Raw genomic sequence first — 23,475 nt, 5'->3', positions numbered from 1 at the left:
TCCATTTAACCTGACTCCAGGCAGCTCTTCATTATGGCCAGCAATTGTCGTAAGTTTTAATTTAGTTTATCACAGGCTTCACTGCTGTGTTTTATTGAAATATGTGTATAATTTTCTGGATCTATTTTTGGTTTCATTCTCATTTTGGCACTTAGTCGCTGCAGTCAGAGGTGTAAATACATTTTGGTTTTGAAATTCAAAACTTATTCAGATTCTGTTTTCTTGATTTTGTCATTTTTTGTGACATTATAAAAATAAAATATTTGCATTGTAATTTTTTTTATTCTTTTCACAAATCATGAAAAGAAACAGCAAAAGCTTTCGGCAGAGATGTAAAGAGTAATTTCACACTTTTGGACAACTTTATCTTGGATTGAATACAGTTCTATCAAATCAAAAGTTTTGGTAACTTTATTTTCCAAAATAATAGTAAAGAAATTATTTGAGTAATTTGTTTGGCAAACAACAAATACATCCTGATGAAGAAAGCGGTTTATAGCAGACTTTCTTAGGTTAGTTGCCAGGTCAGTTCAGTGAATTTGAATGTAGAAGTTAATCTAAACATATCCTCACACATTCTCTTCAACAGAGTCCAACATCACAAATAATGAGATGCTGAGGATCATCATGGTGGGAAAGTCTGGAATCGGGAAGAGTGCCACTGGAAACACCATTCTGGGACGGACATGCTTCCCATCTAAGTTCAGTCCCCGATCTTTGACGACTTTCTGTGCCAAACAAACTGGTGAAGTGGATGGGCGAATGGTTGCCGTCATCGATACTCCGGGTCTGTTTGATACGAGGTTTGACCATGAAAAAACAACCAAAGATTTGGGTCAGTGTATTTCCTTTGCTTCTCCTGGACCCCATATCTTCATGGTTGTCATCGCACTGGGCTGATTTACTGAAGAAGAAAAACAGACAGTGCAAAAGATTCAAGAAGTCTTTGGAGAGGCTGCAGATAAATACAGCATGGTTCTCTTTACTCATGGAGACTTACTTGATGGCACCAGTATTGAGGAGTTCATAGCAGAGAGCCCAGAGCTGCAGGAACTCGTAGCCAGATGCAACAACCAGTACCACGTCTTCAACAATGAGATGATCGACAAAAAGCTTCAAGTCACCTCACTGCTACTGAAGATCACAAATATCGTGGAGAAAAATGGAGGGAGCCACTACACCAACGAGATGTTCCAAGAAGCTGAGAGGGCGATTCAAGAGGAGAAACAACGCATCCTCAAGGAGAAAGAGGAGGAAATACGCAGAGCCCAAGAAGAAGTGGAGCAAAAAATACGGGAAAAGTATGAAGAAAAGATAAAGAAAATAAAAGAAGCTCAAGCAAAGAAAGAGCAGGAAGAGTTACAGAGGAAATTAAAAGAGCAAAGAGAAAGAAAAAGGGAATTAAAAGAACAACAAATCTTAGCACAGAAACAGCAAGAAGATTTATTGAGGAAATTAGAAGAGCAAAAAGAAAGGGAATTAAGAGAACAAGCAGAAATGCTGAGAGAACAGTTCAAGAGAGAGGCTAGACGGGAAGCTGAGGAGCGTCGTCGTCGTCGTCGCCATCGTAGACAGTGCAAATCTATGTAACTCCTCATTCTGTGTCCTGCCCACATTTCAAAGTATTTGATTAAGTCTTTCTAATTTCTGGTGGCTTTATCCTGGCATTGCTGTATCTCATAACTTGTGTACTCTTAGTTAGTGGGTAATGACAACAACAGCTGATCTTAGTATTTTGCAGGAAATAGTTTAAATTCTTCCACAATTGTTGTTGCTTTTCTTTGTTTTATTCAGCTCAGCTCTACATTGTCATCCCCGTGTTACAAGTTTTTAGTGTTGATGATCACAACCTTTTTGGCCCTGCTGCTAACACAACAATATGTCTGCAGTCTGCAGCTGCTAGCTCTGCAGTATTGATGGGCTTTGGACACTTTATCATCTGGTACAAGCAGTAGACGCTAAATAAATAAAATATCTTTTACAGAAACACTAAAGAGCTGTACACACAGGCCAGGGGACATAAAGTAACAACTACTAGTACAACCATGGTTTAAATAAAACCCGTCCCTTTTAAATTCTAGGGTCTAACATACTGTTTGGTGTGTTCCTAGAGTTTTCACTCAGTTCTCTATCTTGTCTTTATCTTTCTTTAAAACAATATGACATTGTAGAATCAGGGGTAAGTGACGTTGTTCACTTGAGGGTAGACTTAGGGTCTTGTATATAATTTATCTGCTGTATGAACACATCATAACACATCATAATTCATAAAAATTGTACTTTGCTTTTACTTTGGTCGCAAAGGGCAATAAGGAGGCTTTTGAGGTCAGCAACAGAGATGGCTGAGAGATAAAAGACATGCTAAATCAGCAGCTTTGTACATGTTCATTTGATATTTTTACTTCTTAACTTTATGTCCACGTTTAATCACTCATAACTTTTATATTGGAAAGAGACACTTGCAAAGCTCAGAGATGAATGATTTATCAATATTTTCAGATGAAAACAAAGAAGTCTTCCCCTAACAATGTCAACATTCAGCAACACGGCTGTTGCTGAATGTTGACTTTGTAAAAACTACTCCACCGATACTTCAACCCCCAGGTTCTTCCCACAGACCTTTGAATGCATGAAGCCTGGCTGAACTCCAAATCCATCTGCAGTATCATTAAGGCTTATCTGAAGCAAAAAAGACACTGNAGATAAAGAAAATAAAAGAAGCTCAAGCAAAGAAAGAGCAGGAAGAGTTGCGGAGAAAATTAGAAGAGCAAAAAGAAAGGGAATTAAGAGAACAACAAATCTTAGCAATAAAAGAGCAGGAAAAGTTGCGGAGGAAATTAGAAGAGCAAAGACAAAGGGAATTAAGAGAACAGGCAGAAAAGCTAAGAGCCCGCTACGAGGCTGAAGCCAGAAGGGAAGCTGAGTGCCGTCGTTCTCATAAACGCTGCAGTATTATGTAACTCCTTAATCTCTGCCCAGCCCACATTTCAAAATATTTAAGTCTTTCTAAATTCTGGTGGGTTTGTCCTGGCATTACTGTATCTTGAGACGTGTGTACTGTCTTTTTTTTTTCTTTTTTCTTTTTTAAAAATAACAGCAGTACTGTAAGTTTTCTAGTGTTTAGGGGGTAGGAGTTAATAAGTTTTTACTTCTTCCTACCCCATTTTGAAATATCTGTTTTTTCTTTTTTTTTCTTTTTTCTTTTTTAAAAATAACAGCAGTACTGTAAGTTTTCTAGTGTTTAGGGGGTAGGAGTTAATAAGTTTTTACTTCTTCCTACCCCATTTTGAAATATCTGTTTTTTCTTTTTTTTTCTTTTTTCTTTTCTTCTTTTCTATTCACTTTTGTTATTGTGTACTATATTACTTTTTATATTTGTATCATGTTCGAAATAAAAATTTCAATTAAATTAATTTCAATTTCAATGAACAAAAACAGCTATAAGCAGGCTTTTGAGTTCAGCAAGAGTGGTACCTGAGAAATAAAAGACGTGCTAAATCAGTCAGCTTAGTATGTTTATTTGGTATTTTTACTTTTTAATCACTCTTATAACTTTTATATTGGAAAGTGGTCCTTGTAATGCTCAGAGATGAATGATTTTTCAGTATTTTCAGTTGAAATCTTTTCTATCAATCCCCTAACAAAGATCTCCACGACTGTTTCTGAATGTTGACGTTGCTAAAGCTACTTCACCAATACTCTTTTCAAAAAGCTTCAGTGTCATTTGAACTAATAAAATTATATTTCAATGTAAACTCAGTCTTTTGAATATTTAAGATCCAAGCTGATGATTTATCACAACTAATAATTACGAGTTGCATTTTCTCTACATTTGTTTAATCAATGACTTGCACTGGAAATGTTGTTGAAGCATTTTTTCAACAAATTTCTTCAACCCCTAGGTTCTTCCCACAGATCCTTGAATGCACGAAGCCTGGCTGAACTCCAAATCCACCTGCAGTTTCTATCAGGAAGCCTTATCTGAAGCAAAAAAGACACTGATACACAGGAGCGCGCTGAGACTAAAACAGCAACTGACATCCAATATCTGTGTATCTCACAATGTGATATGATGCTTGTAAAAGTTAACGACACAGCCTATAAACATTGATTCTTTTATGCTCTCCTACTCTTTGAATGATGTGCATTGTGTCATTTTTATAGGACAGCCTGTGATTGGATAGTTTTTTTTTTCATTCAAATGAGAATTTGTCATTTCAAAATTTACTCAGTTTGTCTTTTTTCTAATATGTATTGTAACATCTTTGACAATATCTGAGTCATATTCAATAAACCTGAATATTTGTTCCGGTGAGGCTTTGTGAAGATTTTTGTGATTAAAAGTTCCTATTGAACTTTAACCATGTAGTAAACACTTTCTCCATTAAGCCCACATTTCTGTACTGAAAGAAAAATGTTTTACTTTGGTCTGACATAATATCCTAATTCAGTAAAAATTAGATGTAAGTGATAAATCATCATGATGAAATGAAGGTCTCAAATCATCACTGTGTTTTAAATCTTTATAATATATTTTGTGAATTGAAATACTGAAATAAATACCATTTTCAATAATATTCTAATTTTTGAATGGGTCTGTGTAAGAACTGTTTCCATTTTGGACGATAGTTAGATATTTTAAAGCGCTGTCACTAGTTATTAATCGAGCGCCGATCAATAAATCTGATAAAGAAATTATTGCTACTCTGCAGCAAGTGGCTAAAGGGATGTGAACATTTACATAACTGAGAGGTTTTGAATCATTTAAACAGACATATTTATTTTGCTCCAGGAGGAAAACCAAATAAATCATGCTGATTAACACTAATCAAATCATTAAATAACAAAGTCATAATGTATTTTCAATAAATCACTTTTAATCCTGATTTTCTTTACGAGCAAACCAAAGATTTACTTTTATGACATTTTCAGTAAAGACCAGTGAGAAAGCATTGCGTTTAGCAGTAAACAGTAAACATTTTAAAATGACTCACTTTGTTAAAAAAAAAAATCAACCAGTGCCTTCATGACAAATCATTTGACTCTCTTTTATGATTCTGTGTCGATAAAACACTTGATTACCACTATTTAAACATTGTCAATCCAAATTTAACAAACATTGAAAAGATCTCTAAACCTGTCGGTGTTTTGTTTTATTCAGAAAAGTTGAAGTTGTACTTCTTTATCTCGGCTCATTCAACCAGGCTTCTCGTTTGTGCGTGGCAGCAAAGCCAAAGTACGATCTGTTCTTCTATGTTTGGATATGAGTGGAGGGTGTGAGACTCGGCAGCACGGTGCTGAAAACATAAACCAGATTGTTTCCTCAAAACGCTCCTGAGAGCAGATTAACTTTACTTCTGCTTTAGTTGGTCAGTTGCCTTGAGGAACGCGAAGATGTGGAGCCTTCACAACTTGATCCTCACATGCAGTAAGTTAAATTATTTGATCTTGAATTTGTAGCTAGAATTAGACATTTGAACATCTGAGCTGATAGTTAACAACCTGCAGACATTAGTAGCATTGGACTCAAGGGAATTGAACAGGTAAAAATGGTAACTTCCACTTATTAAAATACTAAATTAATACTATCTTCTCATTTTAGCTGCTGTGAGTTGTGTGACTGGTGATGCAATAATCCCTGTGTTTGGATATGAGGGCAGCGATGCAGAGGTTCCCTGTCCATATCCTGTGGGATATGAGGATTATGAAAAGTACCTGTGTAAGAACGACTGCAAAAACGATGATGACGTTCTTATTAGATCAAATGGAAATGACGACAAATACTCAACCGATGATGACGTTCCTATTAGATCAGAGGAATATGAAGATGAATACTCAACCGATGATGACGTTCCTATTAGATCAGAGGGAGAAAACAACAAATACTCCATCTACCATGACCAAGAACCTCTAACCTTCACAGTGTCCATCTCTGACCTTCAATTTGATGATGCTGGAAAATACTGGTGTGGAGTGACCAGAACAGGAAACGATATCTACACTGAAGTAAAGCTGGAAGTTAGAAATGGTAAAAAAAAAAAAAAAAAATCTGTTTTTACACATTTTACTTGACATAGCACCCTAAATCTAATGAAACATTGTGATAGATACAAAGCACATGACTAGGCTTTCAGTGTATTTTGGATTAAACACGACTGTTTTTGACCTGGAAAATGTAACTTCTTATTTTAGTTCTCATTATCTCTCTGCTGCGTGAATCTTATTCAGAGCTATAATATCAAGGTTTGACCCTATTAAACACAATTCACTGCAGATATAATGGAAGGAAATTTTGGTCAGCACAGCAAAATTGAAATTGAAACATTCTCAGTCATGATCTGTAAATTTGCTTTATACAAATGTAATTTGTTACTGTTACCTATTGTGATTTTAAAGTGTTGTTTATCTTACTGACAGACATGTGGGTTGGAACGCCGACTAAAATCCGAGGCAATGAGGAAGGATCGGTGTCCATCAACTGTTCTTATGAAACCGATGATGTCAACAACCTGAAGTACGTCTGCACAGGAAACCGGCGCTCCGTATGTTTACAGCAAGCAATCATCACCTCTAATAACACACAAGATGGACGATTCAAACTCACTGATGACAAAAATGAGAGAGTTTTCAGAGTCACCATTTCCAGACTGAGCCTGGGGGATTCTGGGTCGTATCTTTTTGGTATCCAGAGAAACGCAGGATGGGATGGTTTCTGTGCTTTTGACCTGGAGGTCAAAGGTGAGATGTTCAAACTTTACATTAACTCTATGGATTTCTGAAGGGCAACAGCTGATATGATTATTTTCTGTGTTGAAAACAACTAAAAAGGAAAAGACAGACCTGACAATGATTCTTCTTTTTTATAAATTAGACTGGTGCTGTGTGAGGTCCAAGTACATGAAAGGCATCGAGGGACGTCAGATAACATGGCAGTGTCCTTATCCACGTGAACATCGTAATAACAGGATGTTTATCTGCAAAGGAAACCAACGCAGTGACTGTACAGACATGATGGGTCAAACGAGGTTCGCAGTGCACAGCGTTTCTTCCAGCTCTTTCTCTGTTTCCATTACTAACTTGGAAGCAAGGGATGCTGGGACATACTGGTGTCGATCAAACTCAGAGTGGAGTGTTGGAAGCTACATCCAGGTTCATCTATCTGTAGGTAAGAGCAAAACACAATATAAATGGTTTTTATTAGTCAACTGTGGGACTTCCAAGATGTGACACTTTGACCGAAAAATAATCGGTTATTATTCTTGATCAATATAATTTATTTCCTCTATAAAATAAATTAATGCCATGAAGTTAAAATGAGAACTGTGACAAAAACAATAAAAGCAGCTGGTAAGACATTATGGTGTTGGACTGATTGTTTATATGAACATGTGTATCTGAATTTAATGCGTTTAATTGTAACTAGTCTGGCACAAGAATTGTGTTTCTGTGGCAAAGTGTCATTTTTTCATCCAACTTATTTCCTTGTTTGCTTCAGAAAAAGAACAAATTACAGAAAATAAAGTGCTGAAGGATCTGCAAAAACAGAAACAGACGGAAGGTGAGACATTAAATGACGGGAACATACCAGAGACGAACAAGACGAAACAGGTTTTATCACCAATATTCTTTTCAGTGCCCCTTTTGCATTACGCTATTTTCAATACGCCCTCAGTGGAGCTTTTAACACATCTGAGCCTCTAAACAAGCTGTGTGACTTATTTAGAAAATAGTTCACAGGTTTGGTGTGAGATTTGAAACACAACAATCAGCCACATGCCATAAAGTTCATACTAGTATTTTTCAAACTTTGGACTTTGCTGCATTTTTGTGCAAAGAAGCAAAGGAAGCAGATTTTCCATTTTCTAGGAACATTTTTAGTTGATCTCTAATAAGATATGGACTCAATAAAAGAAAAACTGATAAGATGGCAGGAAGGAGAGAGAAGGAACTGACCAGGTTTGATCTGGAGTATTTCTTGTATTATAATGTCTGACATGTATTCACAGGAACACACTTAGCTTTCAACTGTTTAGTTATTTTGATAATAGTCTATATAAACTGAAATGTTTTCCTTTATGAGAAAAGTTTTGGAAGAAAAAGAAGAAATAAAAAGTATTTTGAGTGGATTTATTTTAAAGCTGCAATGATGCTTAGATTTGTAACAAACAGTCAGTTGTAAAAAGAAACAAAGGCAAGATGGAGTGAACTAAAAGTCTTTTTCTGCTACAGCGTATCGTCTCCAGACAGTGGCAAAGGTCACCACAACTCAGACAGCAGCTGACGTCTTTGACGAATCTGATCAAGGTACAGAGCGGAGAGACAGTCTGACCATCAAATTATTTATCTGATTTAGTCATAAACTACAACTTCAAAGTCAAAACCACCAAATTAAGATACACATTTAGAACTAGGCTCAGTGAGATGAACTTTATTGTGCTTCAGGTGTTTAATCTGTTTTCATCTTTATATGCATCTTAGGTGGATATTTCTATGGGCTTATTGCTGCACCTCCTGTTCTACTAATGACAGTGATTATCATCATCCTGGTTGTGTGGAAGAAAAAACATCACAAAGTAAAAGGTGAGTTGAGTTTTTCCACTGCCAACAACAGCAAACACTTCTAACAACTAATTTTGTTTTATTGTGCTTTTCTTTATCAAAAGCAGAAGTTGCTACAAATAGATGCCAAGATGTGGCAGCAGACACAGAGGAAGTGACTGGAGGAGCAGATGTAAGAAAATTTAATGTTTACTTATTTGCTGGAAGGAACAATGTTAATTTATCCAATATATATTAGTTTTATACTTCAGCTTTAATCTCCCACAGCTATAGGAAAAAAATATCACCCTGGTGTCTGATCTAAAAAAGTAATACTTTAGCTTTATGGGGGAAATAAATAATAAGTGGATGTATTAATTCATGATTTGTTCCTTCTTTTGTAGCTTTATGAAAATCATGGTGATCCTGCAAAGCGCTCACATCAGATGGCCTGCAAAGAGCAGAGATCAGTTCACTTCTTTAAGGACTATGAAGATGAAGCTCAAAATGGAAACGTTTCAACAACTGAGGACATTTACTGCAATGAGTTCTTCTTAAAAACTCAGAGATAAAGAGTGAGCCAAATATTGGGTCTGAACTGCATATGGATATTTGTGTGAAGCTGAAGCTTTTTATTGAATTCCTAAACATCATCATCATCATCTTAATGCTGCTGGTAGTGACAACTTTCATGAGCTTTAAAATTCTGCTTTTTCATTACTTCATACTAACAAACCTGCAGTTTTGTTTTCTTATAAACACAATTTTAAGTCAAAACAAATAAACGACTAATATCATGATTCTAGTGTGTCAGTGTGATTTTGTGTGAGTGTAAGGCCAGGTCGACATGGAGCCTTTTACTGACGGTTTCATTAAAAATAGTAAAAAAGAAAAATAAAGAAATACAGAAAAGTTACCAATGGGCATAAAACTCAAAAGGCTGGATGCAGAAGACATCCAGTTGGATGCTGAGTGTTTGTTGTTGCTGTGAAGGTGAGAAGATTTAGAGAAGAAAAGGCTTTGGATTATTCTGTGTTCATGAAGAGTTTTCCTTAAACAGACAACATTAAATGCTTTGAATTAGTGAAGTGGTTGTTACAGGCAATAAGGAAGGATTTAATTTTTTTTTAAACTGCTTGTTCAGTAATTTATTGAGTTGTGCTTCACCATTGCACCACTAGGTGGTAGTGTTGCTTTAGAAAACTTCCCAGAATACATTTCCTGTCAATGGTGGCAGGTTTGATTGATGGTAGATCAAAATATTTGGTGCAATAATGTATGTGATGTAACACCTATAGCTGAGATGTATTCAAAAATAACATTAGTAAAAAATATTATATATGCAAAGCATAATATATTTGATTTCTGTGAAAAGGGAAAAATAATTCCTTCTTCTGAAAACAGAATTAAATTTATTTCTTTCTAATCATGTCCAAACAGGGGAAGCAATGTGAAATAAAGTTAATATAATGTAGGCACCTACCATATGTACCTATTTCTGGGGATAATTTTGAGAGTTGACATAGTTTGATGTGTGCTGTCAAACTGAGCTATCTTTAATGGTTTTTTCACAGATTTAAATAAAGAGATAATAATAAAATATAAAATAAAACAGACTGCTCCACAGCACAGTTATAGAAACAGCACAATAACAAAATCAAAATCAAGATTTTTTATTTGTTTATTTATTTTTGCTGATATAAACCCAATGCTGCTGCTTGTTTGGTACTCTTATTAAATAAAATGACTTTAAATCGTCCACATTTTTCATATACAGTGCATGATTTTTCTCACTCATGAGGTCTGTGGACACATATAGTGGTTACTGAGCTCAGCAGTGGAGAATAAGCCACTGTGGTTTTACTTGCAGTTTCCTGCCTGCTTTTGTGTGACTGTGGTCTTGAGGAACATCATGACGTAAAGCCTTCAAAATCTGTTGGCTATATACAGTAAGCTATGTTATTTGTTAAGATATAATACAACTTTTACTTAGTGAGTTGATTCATTACCTTGTGAGCAGAGTCATTCATACAGCTGTATTTGTAAATGTTCAAAAATGTAGAGATTTTTGAATCTCTACTTTAATCTCTGATTAATTGCATTAATCAGTCGCCAATTAATGCAATTGGTGGCTGTGACGGAGGAGCCGTCACGAGCTGGGACTTAATTATGAGTCCGTGTCAACATGCGAGCACATCTATACATAAACCTACACAATCGCTAACCAACTTCTGTTTCTGCTTCGGTTGGCATCATCCTAACTTGTTTTCATTTCCAAACGTTTTACTAGTTTTGTTTTCAAGCAGAGTTATTTCCGGGTGTGGCACGCCAGGAGTCAGGTGATGACGTCATCGGAACATACCGAGTGTTCTCTATTAAATTGATTATTGTATTTTTGATTACAAGTTTATTTATTTTTCTTATTATTATTATTATCATTATTATTTTGTATCCTTTAAGAGTTCATTTGAGTTAGAAGTAATTGTTTAATTGTTTTGTTTGCTCGGTTGGTCTTTCTGTGGGCGGAGCCTGTGGCTTTAAAAGCAGGGCTCTGCGCCACAGGGAGGCAGTCTGTGGCTAGACTCCTGTCAGATCACATTGAAGGTGATGGTCTCTTACCTTGAAGGTACTGTTTTGTCTGTTTTAACCTGCCTGGATGTCCCTGTATATATATTCTTCACCTGCCACCTTTTTGCTCACTTGAAGAACTGAATAAATTTCACTAAAGTGATCTCTGGCCTTGGGCAGTCATTTTTTGTTTGTCCAAGCATAAGAGAACCCCGTCACAGTGGCTGAGAAAGATGAAAGTTTCTTTGTAAAGAAGGTCAAGGCAGAAAACGCAGACATGATGAGTCACAGCAGGTCACATTGCACCATGTTTCGTGTAGCTCTTTCTATGTTATTCATAAAATAATAAAGCCGAAATTTAATATGCAAAGTCAATTAAACCTCCAGGGATTGTGCTCATCTATGTTGGTGCTGTGAGAAATCAAAGAACATCAGTGTCAATGTGGCATAGAGAGAGTAACACATTGACATCAAGATAACAGAGATTAAAATCTGCAGTTATTAATTGTATCTGTGCTAATAATGTGAAGCTACTTGCACAAAGGCAGCCATAAGTATATGTACTGCGCAATAACAAATCAAAGCTGTGCTACACCAACCTGATCCACATGAAGATCGGCCAGCAAGTTGTTCTGCACCGTATAACAAAGCAAACATGTTTTAATTTGACAGCAGCTCTTTGAGTTCTACTTCTGTGCAAAGACAACCTATATCTCTGTGATTGTGATATGGTCAGATTTCTTTTCTTAACCCTGAGTTAAATTTTGTTATTTGGGCTCAAGAGCTAAAAGTGCAGCTCAAACTCTTTATTCACCTGAGAGAGGAAATATTTCAAAGTGAAACTTAAAGGGGCAGAATATTATATATTTTCCATGCACATGGTGCCATTTTAGAGATGTCAAGTAACTAGTTATTAATACAGAGGCTTCAGACTATTGACTTTGTTAGTTTGACAATTATGTGACCAATAGGTTTCGGTATGTGCAAATCTGTCCATGTACTCTGTGGTGATCTGCAAAAACAAGTCACTGAGCAGGACAAGCTGGCTTAAGATCTATATGCTGCTTTAAAGAAAGGTCGACCCGCTCTCAACAGGAAACAGACAATTTCCTCTTAATATAGAGCGTAGGTCTGTGCAAAACCGCATGGGTTGGACGGTGTTGTGTCAAGAAGAGGAAGGTCTGTGTTTTCAGATTTTCTGCTGCTTAATGATGTTGTGGAGCTTTAAAAACCTGCAGGTCTGCATCTGCTGTAAGTTTATTTGGATTTATAAAATTACATAGGGTCTTGGCTAGAAATATTATTATGGTAATTTATTATGTTACATATAACAAATGGAGTAAGATATGTCTTAGGATGAGAGAATGGTTTGGCAACTTTAAGCAAAAATGCAGAAATGTACTGAATTGTCCAACTTTTACATATATTTAATGTTTTATTTCTTTTACATTTTTTATTACATTTGTTATTTTTACTGAATACTATTATTACTACTACTGCAAATTAAAATAATAATTAAAATAATAATAATAACTGATAACATATTTTTGACATATTTTAAAGTTATAAAATTCTTGAAGATGTTGACAGAAGCAATTAAAATCTGCTACCGAAGTTAAGGAAAACGACTGGACTTTGGGAGAATACTTTCAAAGCGCTGTTGCTGGTTGTAAACATTTATTTAAAGGCAGTATTACCTTGTTAATTACAGCATTTTGTTTTCAGACAAAACACACACTTTAGCACTATATCACTGAAACCATTCTAAAAGTGTGGCTTTTGAAAAAACATCCAGAAGACTGATGTCCTCTTTTATGGTGGTGAAAAGTTTATGAAATTTATCTCACAAGCAGTGTGATCAAATATGGTTTTTAAACAGCTTCTCTTTTAAACTAAGTATTCACACCGTTAACCAGCCTAAACCTGTATGCATCTCTGCAGTTATTCTGATACCATGTTTTCTTCTCGTCACAGTTGCTTTATCTTGTGCAAGTAGTGCAGCAGCAGCAGTGATCCAAGTATCTGGGTATGAAGGCAAAACAGTGACTGTTCCATGTCCCTATGATGCTGGTTTTGAGTCCTATGAGAAATACCTGTGCAGGAGCGACTGTCGACAAGATGCAGATGTTCTGGTCAGGAGCACAGAAACTACAAAGGGCAGATACTCCACCATCGATGATAAAAAGAAACGTATTTTCACGACGGCCATTTCAAACCTAAGCTCTAAGGATGAGGGAAGATACTGGTGTGGCGTGACCAAGACTGGGTTTGACAAATATCCTTCAGAAGTCTCACTGGAAGTAAAGAAAGGTAAAAAGAAAATTAAATTATACATGTGGAGGGATGAAGATTGTTTCCTTGTTCTGAAGTTTGTGGCAAACAGTTTCAAAGATTTTAAAGAAATCAAAAACACTAAGCCATCTCACTAAATGGTTTACTAAAACATCTTATAAAAATATGAGATATTTTAACATAAATAAATGTCAAAATGACTCATTTAAACAAATAGAAAGAATGTTAGGAATGATAAAACAGGCTTTGTCCTACAGTATGTAGGAAAGTTGTGACATGAAACAGTTCAATTTCTGCACATCTCAGGTTTATAGTAGTTTTTTCCCAAACTTGAAGAGCACAGAAACTAAAGTTATTTATTTAATTTAATAAATCTTATTAATGGAACATTTAGTGGTTTAGATTTGTTGCTACATTGCAGAATTTCCCAATGCAGATTCAAGTCATCATTTAAAATGATGTGGAAATGTTGCATACATGTGCATAAGCAAAGCAATCCTCAGTTGCTGATATCATTCATTTTTATTTTCTAACAGAGTGGTGCTGTGTGAAGACCAACACGATGAGTGGGATTGTGGGACAACCAGTTACGTTGTCCTGTCCTTATCCACTAAAACACAGGAACAACAGGAAGTTCCTCTGTAAGGGAGACCACCATGACCACTGCACCGATGTGATGACAAGTGGAAGCAGGTTCACCCTCCAAGATGACGTCTCTTCAAGCTCTTTCTTGGTGATTGTCACAAAGCTGGAAGAAGGTGATGCTGGGACATACTGGTGTGGTTCAGATTCTACGTGGAGTCCTGAAAAATACACCAAAATTGAGCTGTCAGTAGGTAAGATCCTAGACAACAGGGGAAAACAAGGCAGATAAATCTTAGTTCAGTAAGGTTATGTTATGTTTTTACTTTCTAGCAGCAGAGATTTGCTAATCATATCAATTCTTTAGCTGCATTGCCACCAACAGATTATCAATACTAACCTTGGCTGTATGAACATATATTTCTACTATCTGCATCTCACACTGTTGCTTCCAGGCTGTAAAATAATCTCACTTTGGTGTGATTATTAATGATAACACAGCACCGCTTCTGAAACTGATGCATGGTCTGCACGTTGCAAAGAAACCTAAACTCTTGCAGCAACTTTTGGTCTCTGCAGTTTGCCTTCATCTACTTTGTAGATACTGACAGCTAAAATTGGCTCATGTGTGATAACTCGTCCTAAACTTATATTGTTCATTGACTGGTCATTAACTGTGTGTGAACTGATACTAACCATATACCAGTTGGTCTGAATGATAATATTTAAGTAAGCTTTATGAAATTCTATGTGAACTTTGTTTTTATTAACATAATCTTCTTGGAGCTGAGAGACATAGCTGTATTGCCTTCAATGACTTCTACCATCGTCTATTGCATTTAGCGATACGTCTGGAACAACACACGCAGACAACACACACACGCATCCTTGTTAATCTCCCGCAGGAGGCCCCAAAGTTTTTTGGTTTGTTGTGGGGCCCCTTTTTTTTTTTTTTCTTTGTTTTATGAATATTATGCAGGTCGTCCCCCCTCCTCCAAAAAAAAAAAAAAAACTTTCAATAAGCACAATTTGAAATTTTATTTTACATGTTAGTTTTTCTGTCACATGTGGGGCCTGTTTCTAACATTTATGCTTTGCAGGGTCCACCTTTACACACATGAGTTTTTAGTCTATTATGGGGCTTGTTTTTAATGTTCAAACCCTAACAGGCCCATCTTCACACACATACATTTTTGGCCAGTTAAGGGACTTGCTTTTAATATTTAACTCTTGTTACGCACGCTTTTGCATCAGAACTTGATGAGTGCAGATACTGGCCTGCATACGGTATCAGCATATGACCAATTAGACTGTGGTGCATGCCTGAGACCAGCCTAAGAAGATAAATATGTATACTAATATATATACATTAATTACTTTGCTCTTCCGTGAACACTGCTGCACGAAGCAGCAGTGAACGCTGCTTCATGCAGCAGTGTTCATGCTGCATGAAGCAGCCCACCGCTGTACAATTTTATATGTGGTCAAGAATGAATTAGACTTTGGCTTGTGAAAACTGATTCCAGATCCTTTCCTTGCACAGAAAGGTAGAAAGGTCTTGCCATTTTAATGTATCCTTTGGGGTTTAATTTTGTACTTATTTCCTATATTCGTTGTATCTGTACTTTAAGTTGCTGTTATTAGTTTTCCCCTGTGGATGGTAGTTTCCTTTGTTTCTAGCTCAATTCATCTGTGGTAATTAGTCTCTGTCCCTTAGTTCTCCTGTTCAGTACTGTCTTCTTCCAGCTGTTCCACACTCCTCTGCTTAGCTCACCTGCCATTTCCCCTCCATTTTTAGTTTTTAGCCATTTTTTCTATTTATCTGTTTTTCTGTGATAATAGGTACACAATGATTATCTTGCAATTAGGCAGAAAGGTATGTGGTCTTTCCTTTTTCACCGATGGACCAATTTATTATAAATCTACACTTTCTGCCTGACAGAGTGGTGCTGTGTGCAGACACACAACATATCGGCCAGTGTGGGGTATCCCCTCACCTTTTCCTGTCCTCATTCACGCCGACACCAAGATAGCAGGAAGTTCCTCTGCAAAGGAGCTCAACGCAGCAGCTGCACTGACATGTTGAGTCAACGCAGGTTCACTCTGCAAGACGATGAGTCCTCCACATTTTTCGTTGTCATGGTCACGAAGCTGGAAGACAGCGATGATGGGACATACTGGTGTGGTTCAGACTCAAAATGGATTGCCGGCAATTACACAAAGATTGAGTTGTCACTGGGTAAGAGTTTTACATATTGAATATGTATTACGTACTCAATTTGGGATGAGATATTGTTTAAAAATGAAACTTGAAATAGGAAAGCATTTATTAATAAACCTCACAAGTAAAACTGTCTCCTTTTGAGAAAATGATGTGTATGATTCGCAGACATGTATGTGAGATGAAAACTTTTAATCACTTCTAATCAATATTTTATCACATTAACAAATTTTACAACAATTTAAGAATGTATTTAATATGCTGCATGGATGACTAACATCACAAATATTTATTTTTAGAATTTGAGGAGTATTTTGCAAATTTTTTTACCATAATTTGACATATTTGTGTTTATCAACATCCTCATATTTTCTTTCTGTTAGACTCTCCTTCTGTGGTCTTTTTGAATATGATCTGTTTTCTAAGACAACTACAAATTTATTTTGTCCAGTTATTAATTTTTTGTCTCATTAAAGCCAATTAAAAACTACTATTTTGTTATGTTTCACTTGAAGTATATTTTATGTTGAGTTAAAAAATGTTCAATTGCATTTTGCATTGCATTAAAATCAAAATAAAAAAGTTTATATTCATGTCTTTCTGACAGAGTGGTGCTGTGTGAACACAATAAAGATGAGAGGCATTGTGGGAAATTCCCTTATTTTGCCTTGTCTTTATCCACCACAACATTGGAATAACGACAAATTCCTCTGCAAAGGAGAGCAACGCGACAACTGCTCTGATGTGTTGTTGAGTGAAAGCAGGTTCACACTGCAAGTCGACAAGTCCTCCAGCTTTTTCTTGGTGAATATCACAAAGCTGGAAGAAGGTGATGCTGGGACGTACTGGTGTGGTTCTGATTCAAAATGGAGCGCTGGAAACTACACCAAGATAGAGCTGTCAGTAGGTAAGACTGCGTCAGCTACAAATAATTAAGAACTATTTGAAGAGCATGTTTTAAATACATCTTTTCTGAAATAGAAATTTAATCAGAAAACAAAAGCCATTAAATGTCAATGAAGCAAATTTTCAACATCAAAAACATAATCCAACATCATTAGGACGTCTTACAGTGGTTGAAGTATTTGTTTGTGTTAAACTCTTGTTTATGTTGCAGGATAAAGTGAATGGTTCAGTTTGGAAAAGAAAGCGAGTCTAAACGCTGCAGGAATACAATAAAAATTGGACAGATTTGTGCCTGTATACCTGATCATATATTATGATTAACAGAATGTGTAAATAGCAATAAATTTAGTTTGCCTGTAAGCTATGGAAAGCTGTCCACACAGGTTTGATTTTAATATAATAATCCAGGCTGCTTTCTTTGTAAATGTGGTTTCATCAATTGTTCTAATGACTCTTTAAGCAACACAACATAAATATCTGTGTGCAACAGCTAGTAGATTTTCACCTTTGTATTGCATTAAGGTCAGTTGCATTTATTGATAATAGGACAGTGACAAAAGGAATGCATACTACATATTATTTTTACTATTTTTACGTGTTTTGGTTAAAAAAGGACACGCGCTGCCAGTAAATCTACAATTTTCCTTTTTTTATTTCTTTTCAGGTCCTGCCTCTCTTAACCTGGTGCTTTACATTGTTCCTGCTCTCCTCTTCCTCTTCTCTATTTTATTTGCTGTATTTATAACACATAAATGCAAACAGAAAGGTATGCATTGCATCTATTATAAGAAGAAGCTTTAGAAACACATAAAGATTTTAATCAATAACTAAATATCTGTGTTCCAGAAGCTGAAGCAAGGAAAGACAAGAAAAGAAAAAAGTTTGACGCTCTGGTGATGGTGGGTGCCAATAAGGTGAAAAGGAAAGAACCTAGAAATCGATCTTAACAGGGACACCAAAATATGTGGTTGTGTGTGTTTAGATGAAACTGAGATCTGTTCTATTATTGCTTTTATTGTTGCAAAGTTAATTTCAGAAACAGCTATTTTCCAATAAATTCAAAAACATATTACGAAAATGGTATCTAACAACTATCAGTCTGAAGTTGGTTAAAAAGTCTTTTCTGAAGTTTTGGGTGAAAGTCATTATTTACAAATAGAGAAAACATGGACTATTAGTGAGTCTTACTGATGTCAAAAGTGCATCCATCAGTCCTTTAGGAGGCAAAGAGGAGTGGGGCAAAGTTCCTCCACAGTGATGTTAAAAGGAACATTGCACATCCCTGATGAGGATTGTTCCTGCCCCGGGTAATACAACCAATAATTACAATTAGGGTGTGATTACATATTCTCATAGCCACAGGTTGGCTTGGATCACATTTTTCCTTAATTAAATTAAATCCCCACAATAAAAGCAAATTTTCTGTGTACTGAATTTTGTCCTTTATAATAAACTGGGTTTTCTTCTCAGGTTTCTGTCAAGCCAGAAGACTCTGTTTACGAGAACTCCAGTCACTTTGATAAAGCAGAAAATATCCAAGAACAACTTTATGAAAACCTCGAAGCAACAACAGACGCCTACTCTGTCTACATGTAAAACGGAGAACCCCACAGTTAATTGTTGCCTAATTTTTAACATTTTTATTTCTTACTGAACCTTTTTGCAACAGTATATTCCACACTTAACTAAGCAATATATATTTAACTTAGGTAAATGTATAAATGGTACATATTATTGTAATTGTTCTCCAGCATTTTAAAGTTTATACTCTCAGATCAAAACACAAACACATGAGAGAACTTTATTAACAGTCTTGGTGGTTTACAAAAAATGATGACACAAATATCAGTGTGACTCCAGAAACATTCGATCAGTAGAAACAAATAATACTACGATTGCAACTGAAAACAATGTCTGTATAGTAAGGAAGTAGTTATGTCTCAGTTCAGCTGTTTCATACTTCTGTCAGGGGAAGTGTAGACTACTGGACTAGAACTAAACTTACTCAAGGTTCTGGTTGTTACCCATAGATTCACCAAGTCAACAAGCTAATATGCTCCTGCACTCTTCCACCCCTGAAGAAATTGTTCACCCCATGATCCTTCCAGCAATAGCAGCAAATAAATGTGGAATATGGAATATAACACAGTAGGGCCCTGGACACTTTGCTATGACAAGCAAGAGTGATGCAACTACTGTCCAAATAATGTGTCAGGACAAAAAGGGCAAAATAAAATGTTTTCCCTTTTTGTGATTAGAGTGTTGTTTTCACAGTAAAAATTGTGAACAAATACAGAGAAATATTGTAATATGGTAGCAGTTAAAAAGTTAATTAACAACAATTTGAAGTTGACATTCATGTGAGACTTATTGTAAGATTACAATATTCAAAAGGCTGGATGATGAGTTTGTGTGTTGTTAAGGTGAACTGCTTCAGAGAATGATTCACTGTAGATGATTCTGTGTTGATAAAAATAAAGTAGTGCTTTACTCGTGACACCACTAGGTGGTGGTGTTACTTCGATAACTTCCTCTGAATGCTGTACATGTCTGTCATTGGTGACAATGACAATGATAGCTTAAGGAAGAAAGAGCACATCACCCCACTTCTAAAATCCTTACACTGGTTCCCTGTAGCTCAGAGAGAAGTTAGTTTATTTTAAAGTCTTCACTGAATGCCTTAGAATTAAAACATATTTTTAATGCTCAAGCCCCAACAGTGAAAATGATATGAAGTAAATCTATTATAATTTAAGCTCTTACAGTATGACCCATGTTCTGGGAATCATTTTGTTAGAGGTTAAGCTGTTGTGTGTTGTCATGATGATTTATCTTTAGTGTTTTTCATTAATTTAAATAAAAAAATAACAGGGGACTGCCTGTAGTTTGAAGGGTATAATTTCAGTACATTTTAGTTAGTTTTATAAACGCATGATACAGTTTCAGTTAGTTATTAGCTTCTAGTGATGTCATGTTAACAAAATTCTTAGATCTTAGATTTTTTTTAGAGCTAAGAAAATGTTAAGATTCTAGATTTTTCTTAGATTCTTAGAAAAATCGAAGACTAGATTTTCTTCACTGTATTTATATTCTAAAATATGTATTTATACGGTAAAATTCTGGGAACCACAACTGCCGGTATTTTTTTTATAAATTGGAGACTTTTTGTAAAGTGAAGATAAGACACATGAAAAAAAAGAACAAAAGAGGAAGTAATGTGTTTTACAGGCTCACTTGAGGAACAGTCTGGGTCATGAATGCTCTTTGCGGTGCTGAGGTGGGAGGGCCATGCATCGCTCCTCTGTCTGTGAAAAGACTAATGAACTTTGATGTTGACAGATAACTGCAAGAAAAAAACTAATGACAAGCGCTCAAAGCTTCTGACAGAAACATCTATGAGGGTTATCACAACACAGTTTCTCAGCCGAGAATGAACCACATTGATGCTATGAAGTTTACCAAAAATTGCAACATTGAGATTACAGCTCAATGTTGCTGCAGTGTTGGGATTAGTGCTTTTTCGTAGTTATACGTATGTTATTAATTTAAATAATTCTGGCAAACAAGTGTTTCTTATCGAGTTTTTACATTATTTCATGAAAAACAAAACTGGTAAACTACATACAGTTGAGTTATTCTACAAACCAAATTAAAATAGGTGATAGGCGGTCTGGTATATTTTAGAAGTACCGTATTTTCCGCACTATAAGGCGCAGCGGATTATAAGGCGCACTGGATTATAAGGCACATAGAATAGACGCTACAGTAGAGGCTGGAGTTACGTTATGCATCCACTGGATGGAGCTGCACTAAAGGGAATGTCAACAAAACAGTCCGACTCAGGTCGGTGAGGAGAGCCTTCCGCGACTGGGCCTGGCCGTGGCCGGAAGATGGCCACCCTTCTCCGTTCGCGCACAGCATGTTGGTGGAGAACGTGGTGCTAAATGACCTGCAGACGACCTGATTCTAGACGATCGGTAGGTAGATAGGTCAGTCAAACTTTATTAGTAGATTACAAACCAGCGTTCTGACAACTATCCCAGCATGCACCACGCGCTTCTTCTTCTATGGGCAAAAATGAAGTTGGCGGCTGCTTACCGTAGTTGCTAGACCTGTTGTGGCTCAATATTGGTCCATATATAAGGCGCATCGGATTATGAGGCGCACTGTCGGCTTTTGAGGAAATTGAAGGTTTTTAGGTGCGCTTTATAGTGTGGAAAATAAGGTAAGTTTTGTTAGTGCGTATTCTTCCTTTGCAGATCATTTATTTTTGTTTCAATGAGAACCACAACTTGATATTGTTTGTATAAATTTAATGTAAATGCTGCATGTATGAAAGAAGAAAAATTTCAGAAAAGCCAGTTTCCGATTATAGCTGTGCTAATTTTCTCACAATGCAGCACGTTGCCCAGACTTACCATTGCTGTAATGCTCAAAGTCAATGTAGCATCTATGTTTGGCCCCAAACATGAACTCATCAGCACTGTTGTGGAAACATAAACTCACTGGTTTCCTCTAAATGCTTCTAAGAGCAGAGTAACTTTACTTCTGCTTTAGTTGGTCTGTTGCCTTGAGGAACATGAAGATGTGGAGTCTTTACAACTTGATCCTCATGTGCAGTAAGTTAAATTATTTGAGCTTGAATATTTAGCTTTTCTGTAATAAGTTAATTTGTTACCTTGTAGATAATGAAAAGCACTGAGCATGTCAGCTAATAATTAATGACATGCAAAGATTTCAAGGGAATTAAAATAACTCCTTTTCAGCAGCTTAACCATGAAACAACTAAATTAATACTATCTTCTCATTTTAGCCGCTATGAGTTGTGTGACCAGTGATGTAATCCCTGTGTTTGGATATGTGAGTAGTGCTGCAAGGGTTTCCTGTCCATATCCTGCTGGATATGAGGATTATGAAAAGTACCTGTGTAAGAACGACTGCAATGACGATGATGACGTTCTTGTTAAATCAAAAGGAAATAGCAACAAATACTCCATCTATGATGACCAAAAAGCACTAACCTTCACTGTGACCATCTCTCACCTTCGATTTGATGATGCTGGAAAATACTGGTGTGGAGTGACCAGAACAGGAAACGATATCTACACTGAAGTAAAGCTGGAAGTTGCAAATGGTAAATAACAAATATCAATTTTCACACATTTTATTTCATTAGGTTTTTTTAGTCTGTTATGGATAAATACAAATGGTCTTCACCTGAAAGATGTATGCTTTCATTTTAGTACTAATTAAGTTGTTGCTGTAATGATCACAGAGTTTCATTCAGTCATTAGAAACTATAGTGTCAAGGTTTGACAAATGTAGAATCTGTCAGATCTGTTCTTTCAAAACGTGTCAATGTGGGCAGTATGATAATAAATTATATTGTTGGTAATGAATTTAAATTTAAAACTACTGTAATTACACAAAGACAGCATAACAAAGGAAATAATTTAGGTATGACAAGAAGAAACTAATATTGAAAAGAGACAATGTGAAGAAAAATTTACAATTTTGAGGAATGATCATTTCATGGTTTGATCAAAGAGCAGATAATTCTAGGACGATGTTCACACTCCAAGTCTTATCTTATCTTTTATATAAAAAATATATAAAAGATATTTTTATTTTAGTTTTTTTTTTACCTAAATAAATAAAAGCTATTTATTTCTGCCAAGAGGCAGAAACAAATACAACAGAGTAAAATAATAAAAAATAATAATTATATGTTAAGCTATAAAAAAGGTACATGTCGTAGAATCAGCCTCTAGCACTTTTAGTTTATCTTTAAAGTCTCTAAAAAATTAGTTCAGTCAGTATAAAAGTTTCTTGAAACAAGTTCTTTGAAGAGCGAGCACAGTGAGCGAAAACCTTCTTGCTCAATGGACCTTATCACAGGGGCCGTGTTTCATTGGCTAATGCCCATTTGACGTCACTGCGCAGCTACCACGTGCTTGACCGTCTCACAAACAAAAGCTAAAGTAGTAAACACATGCTAATGTAGATTGTGGACTAGCAGACCACAATCTACACAATCAAAGTTTTTGCGACAGAACTCAAATAAGAATGGTTCTCTACTGTCAGTGGGGAATCTGTACAGGCGATGTCAGGTATCCTGATCGTATTTGTGGAGATAAAATTCACAGATTTCCCAAATCTGATACGGAATGTCTAGCTTGGATCAAAGCTTGTGCACGAACGCATTTGCAGCTCAACCGTCGGATCAATAAGAACAAAGGAGTGTGTGCTGGTATAAGTATTATCACTTTGCTTTCTTTGTGTTTAGTGAATGGGGATATTCTGAGAGGCCCTGCGAAAGAATGGCGACCTGTCCAGGGTGACAGGTTGCCCCGGAACGTTAGCTAGAG

At 36.1% G+C, this 23,475-nt stretch overlaps 3 protein-coding genes and 1 pseudogene across 3 annotated transcripts in view; all 4 read left to right on the top strand.

Annotated features, from left to right (window-relative positions):
- Positions 1-574: 574 nt before the first annotated feature.
- LOC103156339 (GTPase IMAP family member 4-like) lies at positions 575-1,590 on the top strand (annotated as a pseudogene).
- A 3,804-nt stretch (positions 1,591-5,394) lies between these two features.
- On the top strand, positions 5,395-6,779 carry LOC103156338 (CMRF35-like molecule 3). The gene is made up of 4 exons (XM_016664253.1): positions 5,395-5,428; positions 5,603-5,731; positions 5,828-6,028; positions 6,418-6,779. The coding sequence occupies exons 1-4, from the start codon at positions 5,395-5,397 to the stop codon at positions 6,777-6,779; spliced, it is 726 nt and encodes a 241-aa protein (XP_016519739.1).
- Positions 6,780-13,941: 7,162 nt separating this feature from the next.
- On the top strand, positions 13,942-18,703 carry LOC103156337 (polymeric immunoglobulin receptor-like). Its single transcript, XM_016664252.1, has 6 exons — positions 13,942-14,234; positions 15,923-16,219; positions 16,809-17,108; positions 17,772-17,873; positions 17,954-18,021; positions 18,578-18,703. The coding sequence occupies exons 1-6, from the start codon at positions 13,961-13,963 to the stop codon at positions 18,701-18,703; spliced, it is 1,167 nt and encodes a 388-aa protein (XP_016519738.1). The 5' UTR covers positions 13,942-13,960.
- A 2,613-nt stretch (positions 18,704-21,316) lies between these two features.
- The window catches only part of LOC103156336 (polymeric immunoglobulin receptor-like), a 4,847-nt gene continuing 2,688 nt past the window's right edge, over positions 21,317-23,475 (top strand). Inside the window, exon 1 of the mRNA XM_016664251.1 lies at positions 21,317-22,241. Within this exon, the coding sequence (XP_016519737.1) occupies positions 21,926-22,241 (316 nt within the window). The 5' untranslated portion in view covers positions 21,317-21,925. The remainder of the gene's footprint in view (positions 22,242-23,475) is intronic.

The sequence above is a fragment of the Poecilia formosa genome, unplaced genomic scaffold, assembly GCF_000485575.1.
Source record: "Poecilia formosa unplaced genomic scaffold, Poecilia_formosa-5.1.2 Scaffold474, whole genome shotgun sequence".
In the NCBI taxonomy this organism is placed as follows: Eukaryota; Metazoa; Chordata; class Actinopteri; order Cyprinodontiformes; family Poeciliidae; genus Poecilia; species Poecilia formosa.
This window is presented reverse-complemented; position numbering and strand designations above follow the sequence as displayed.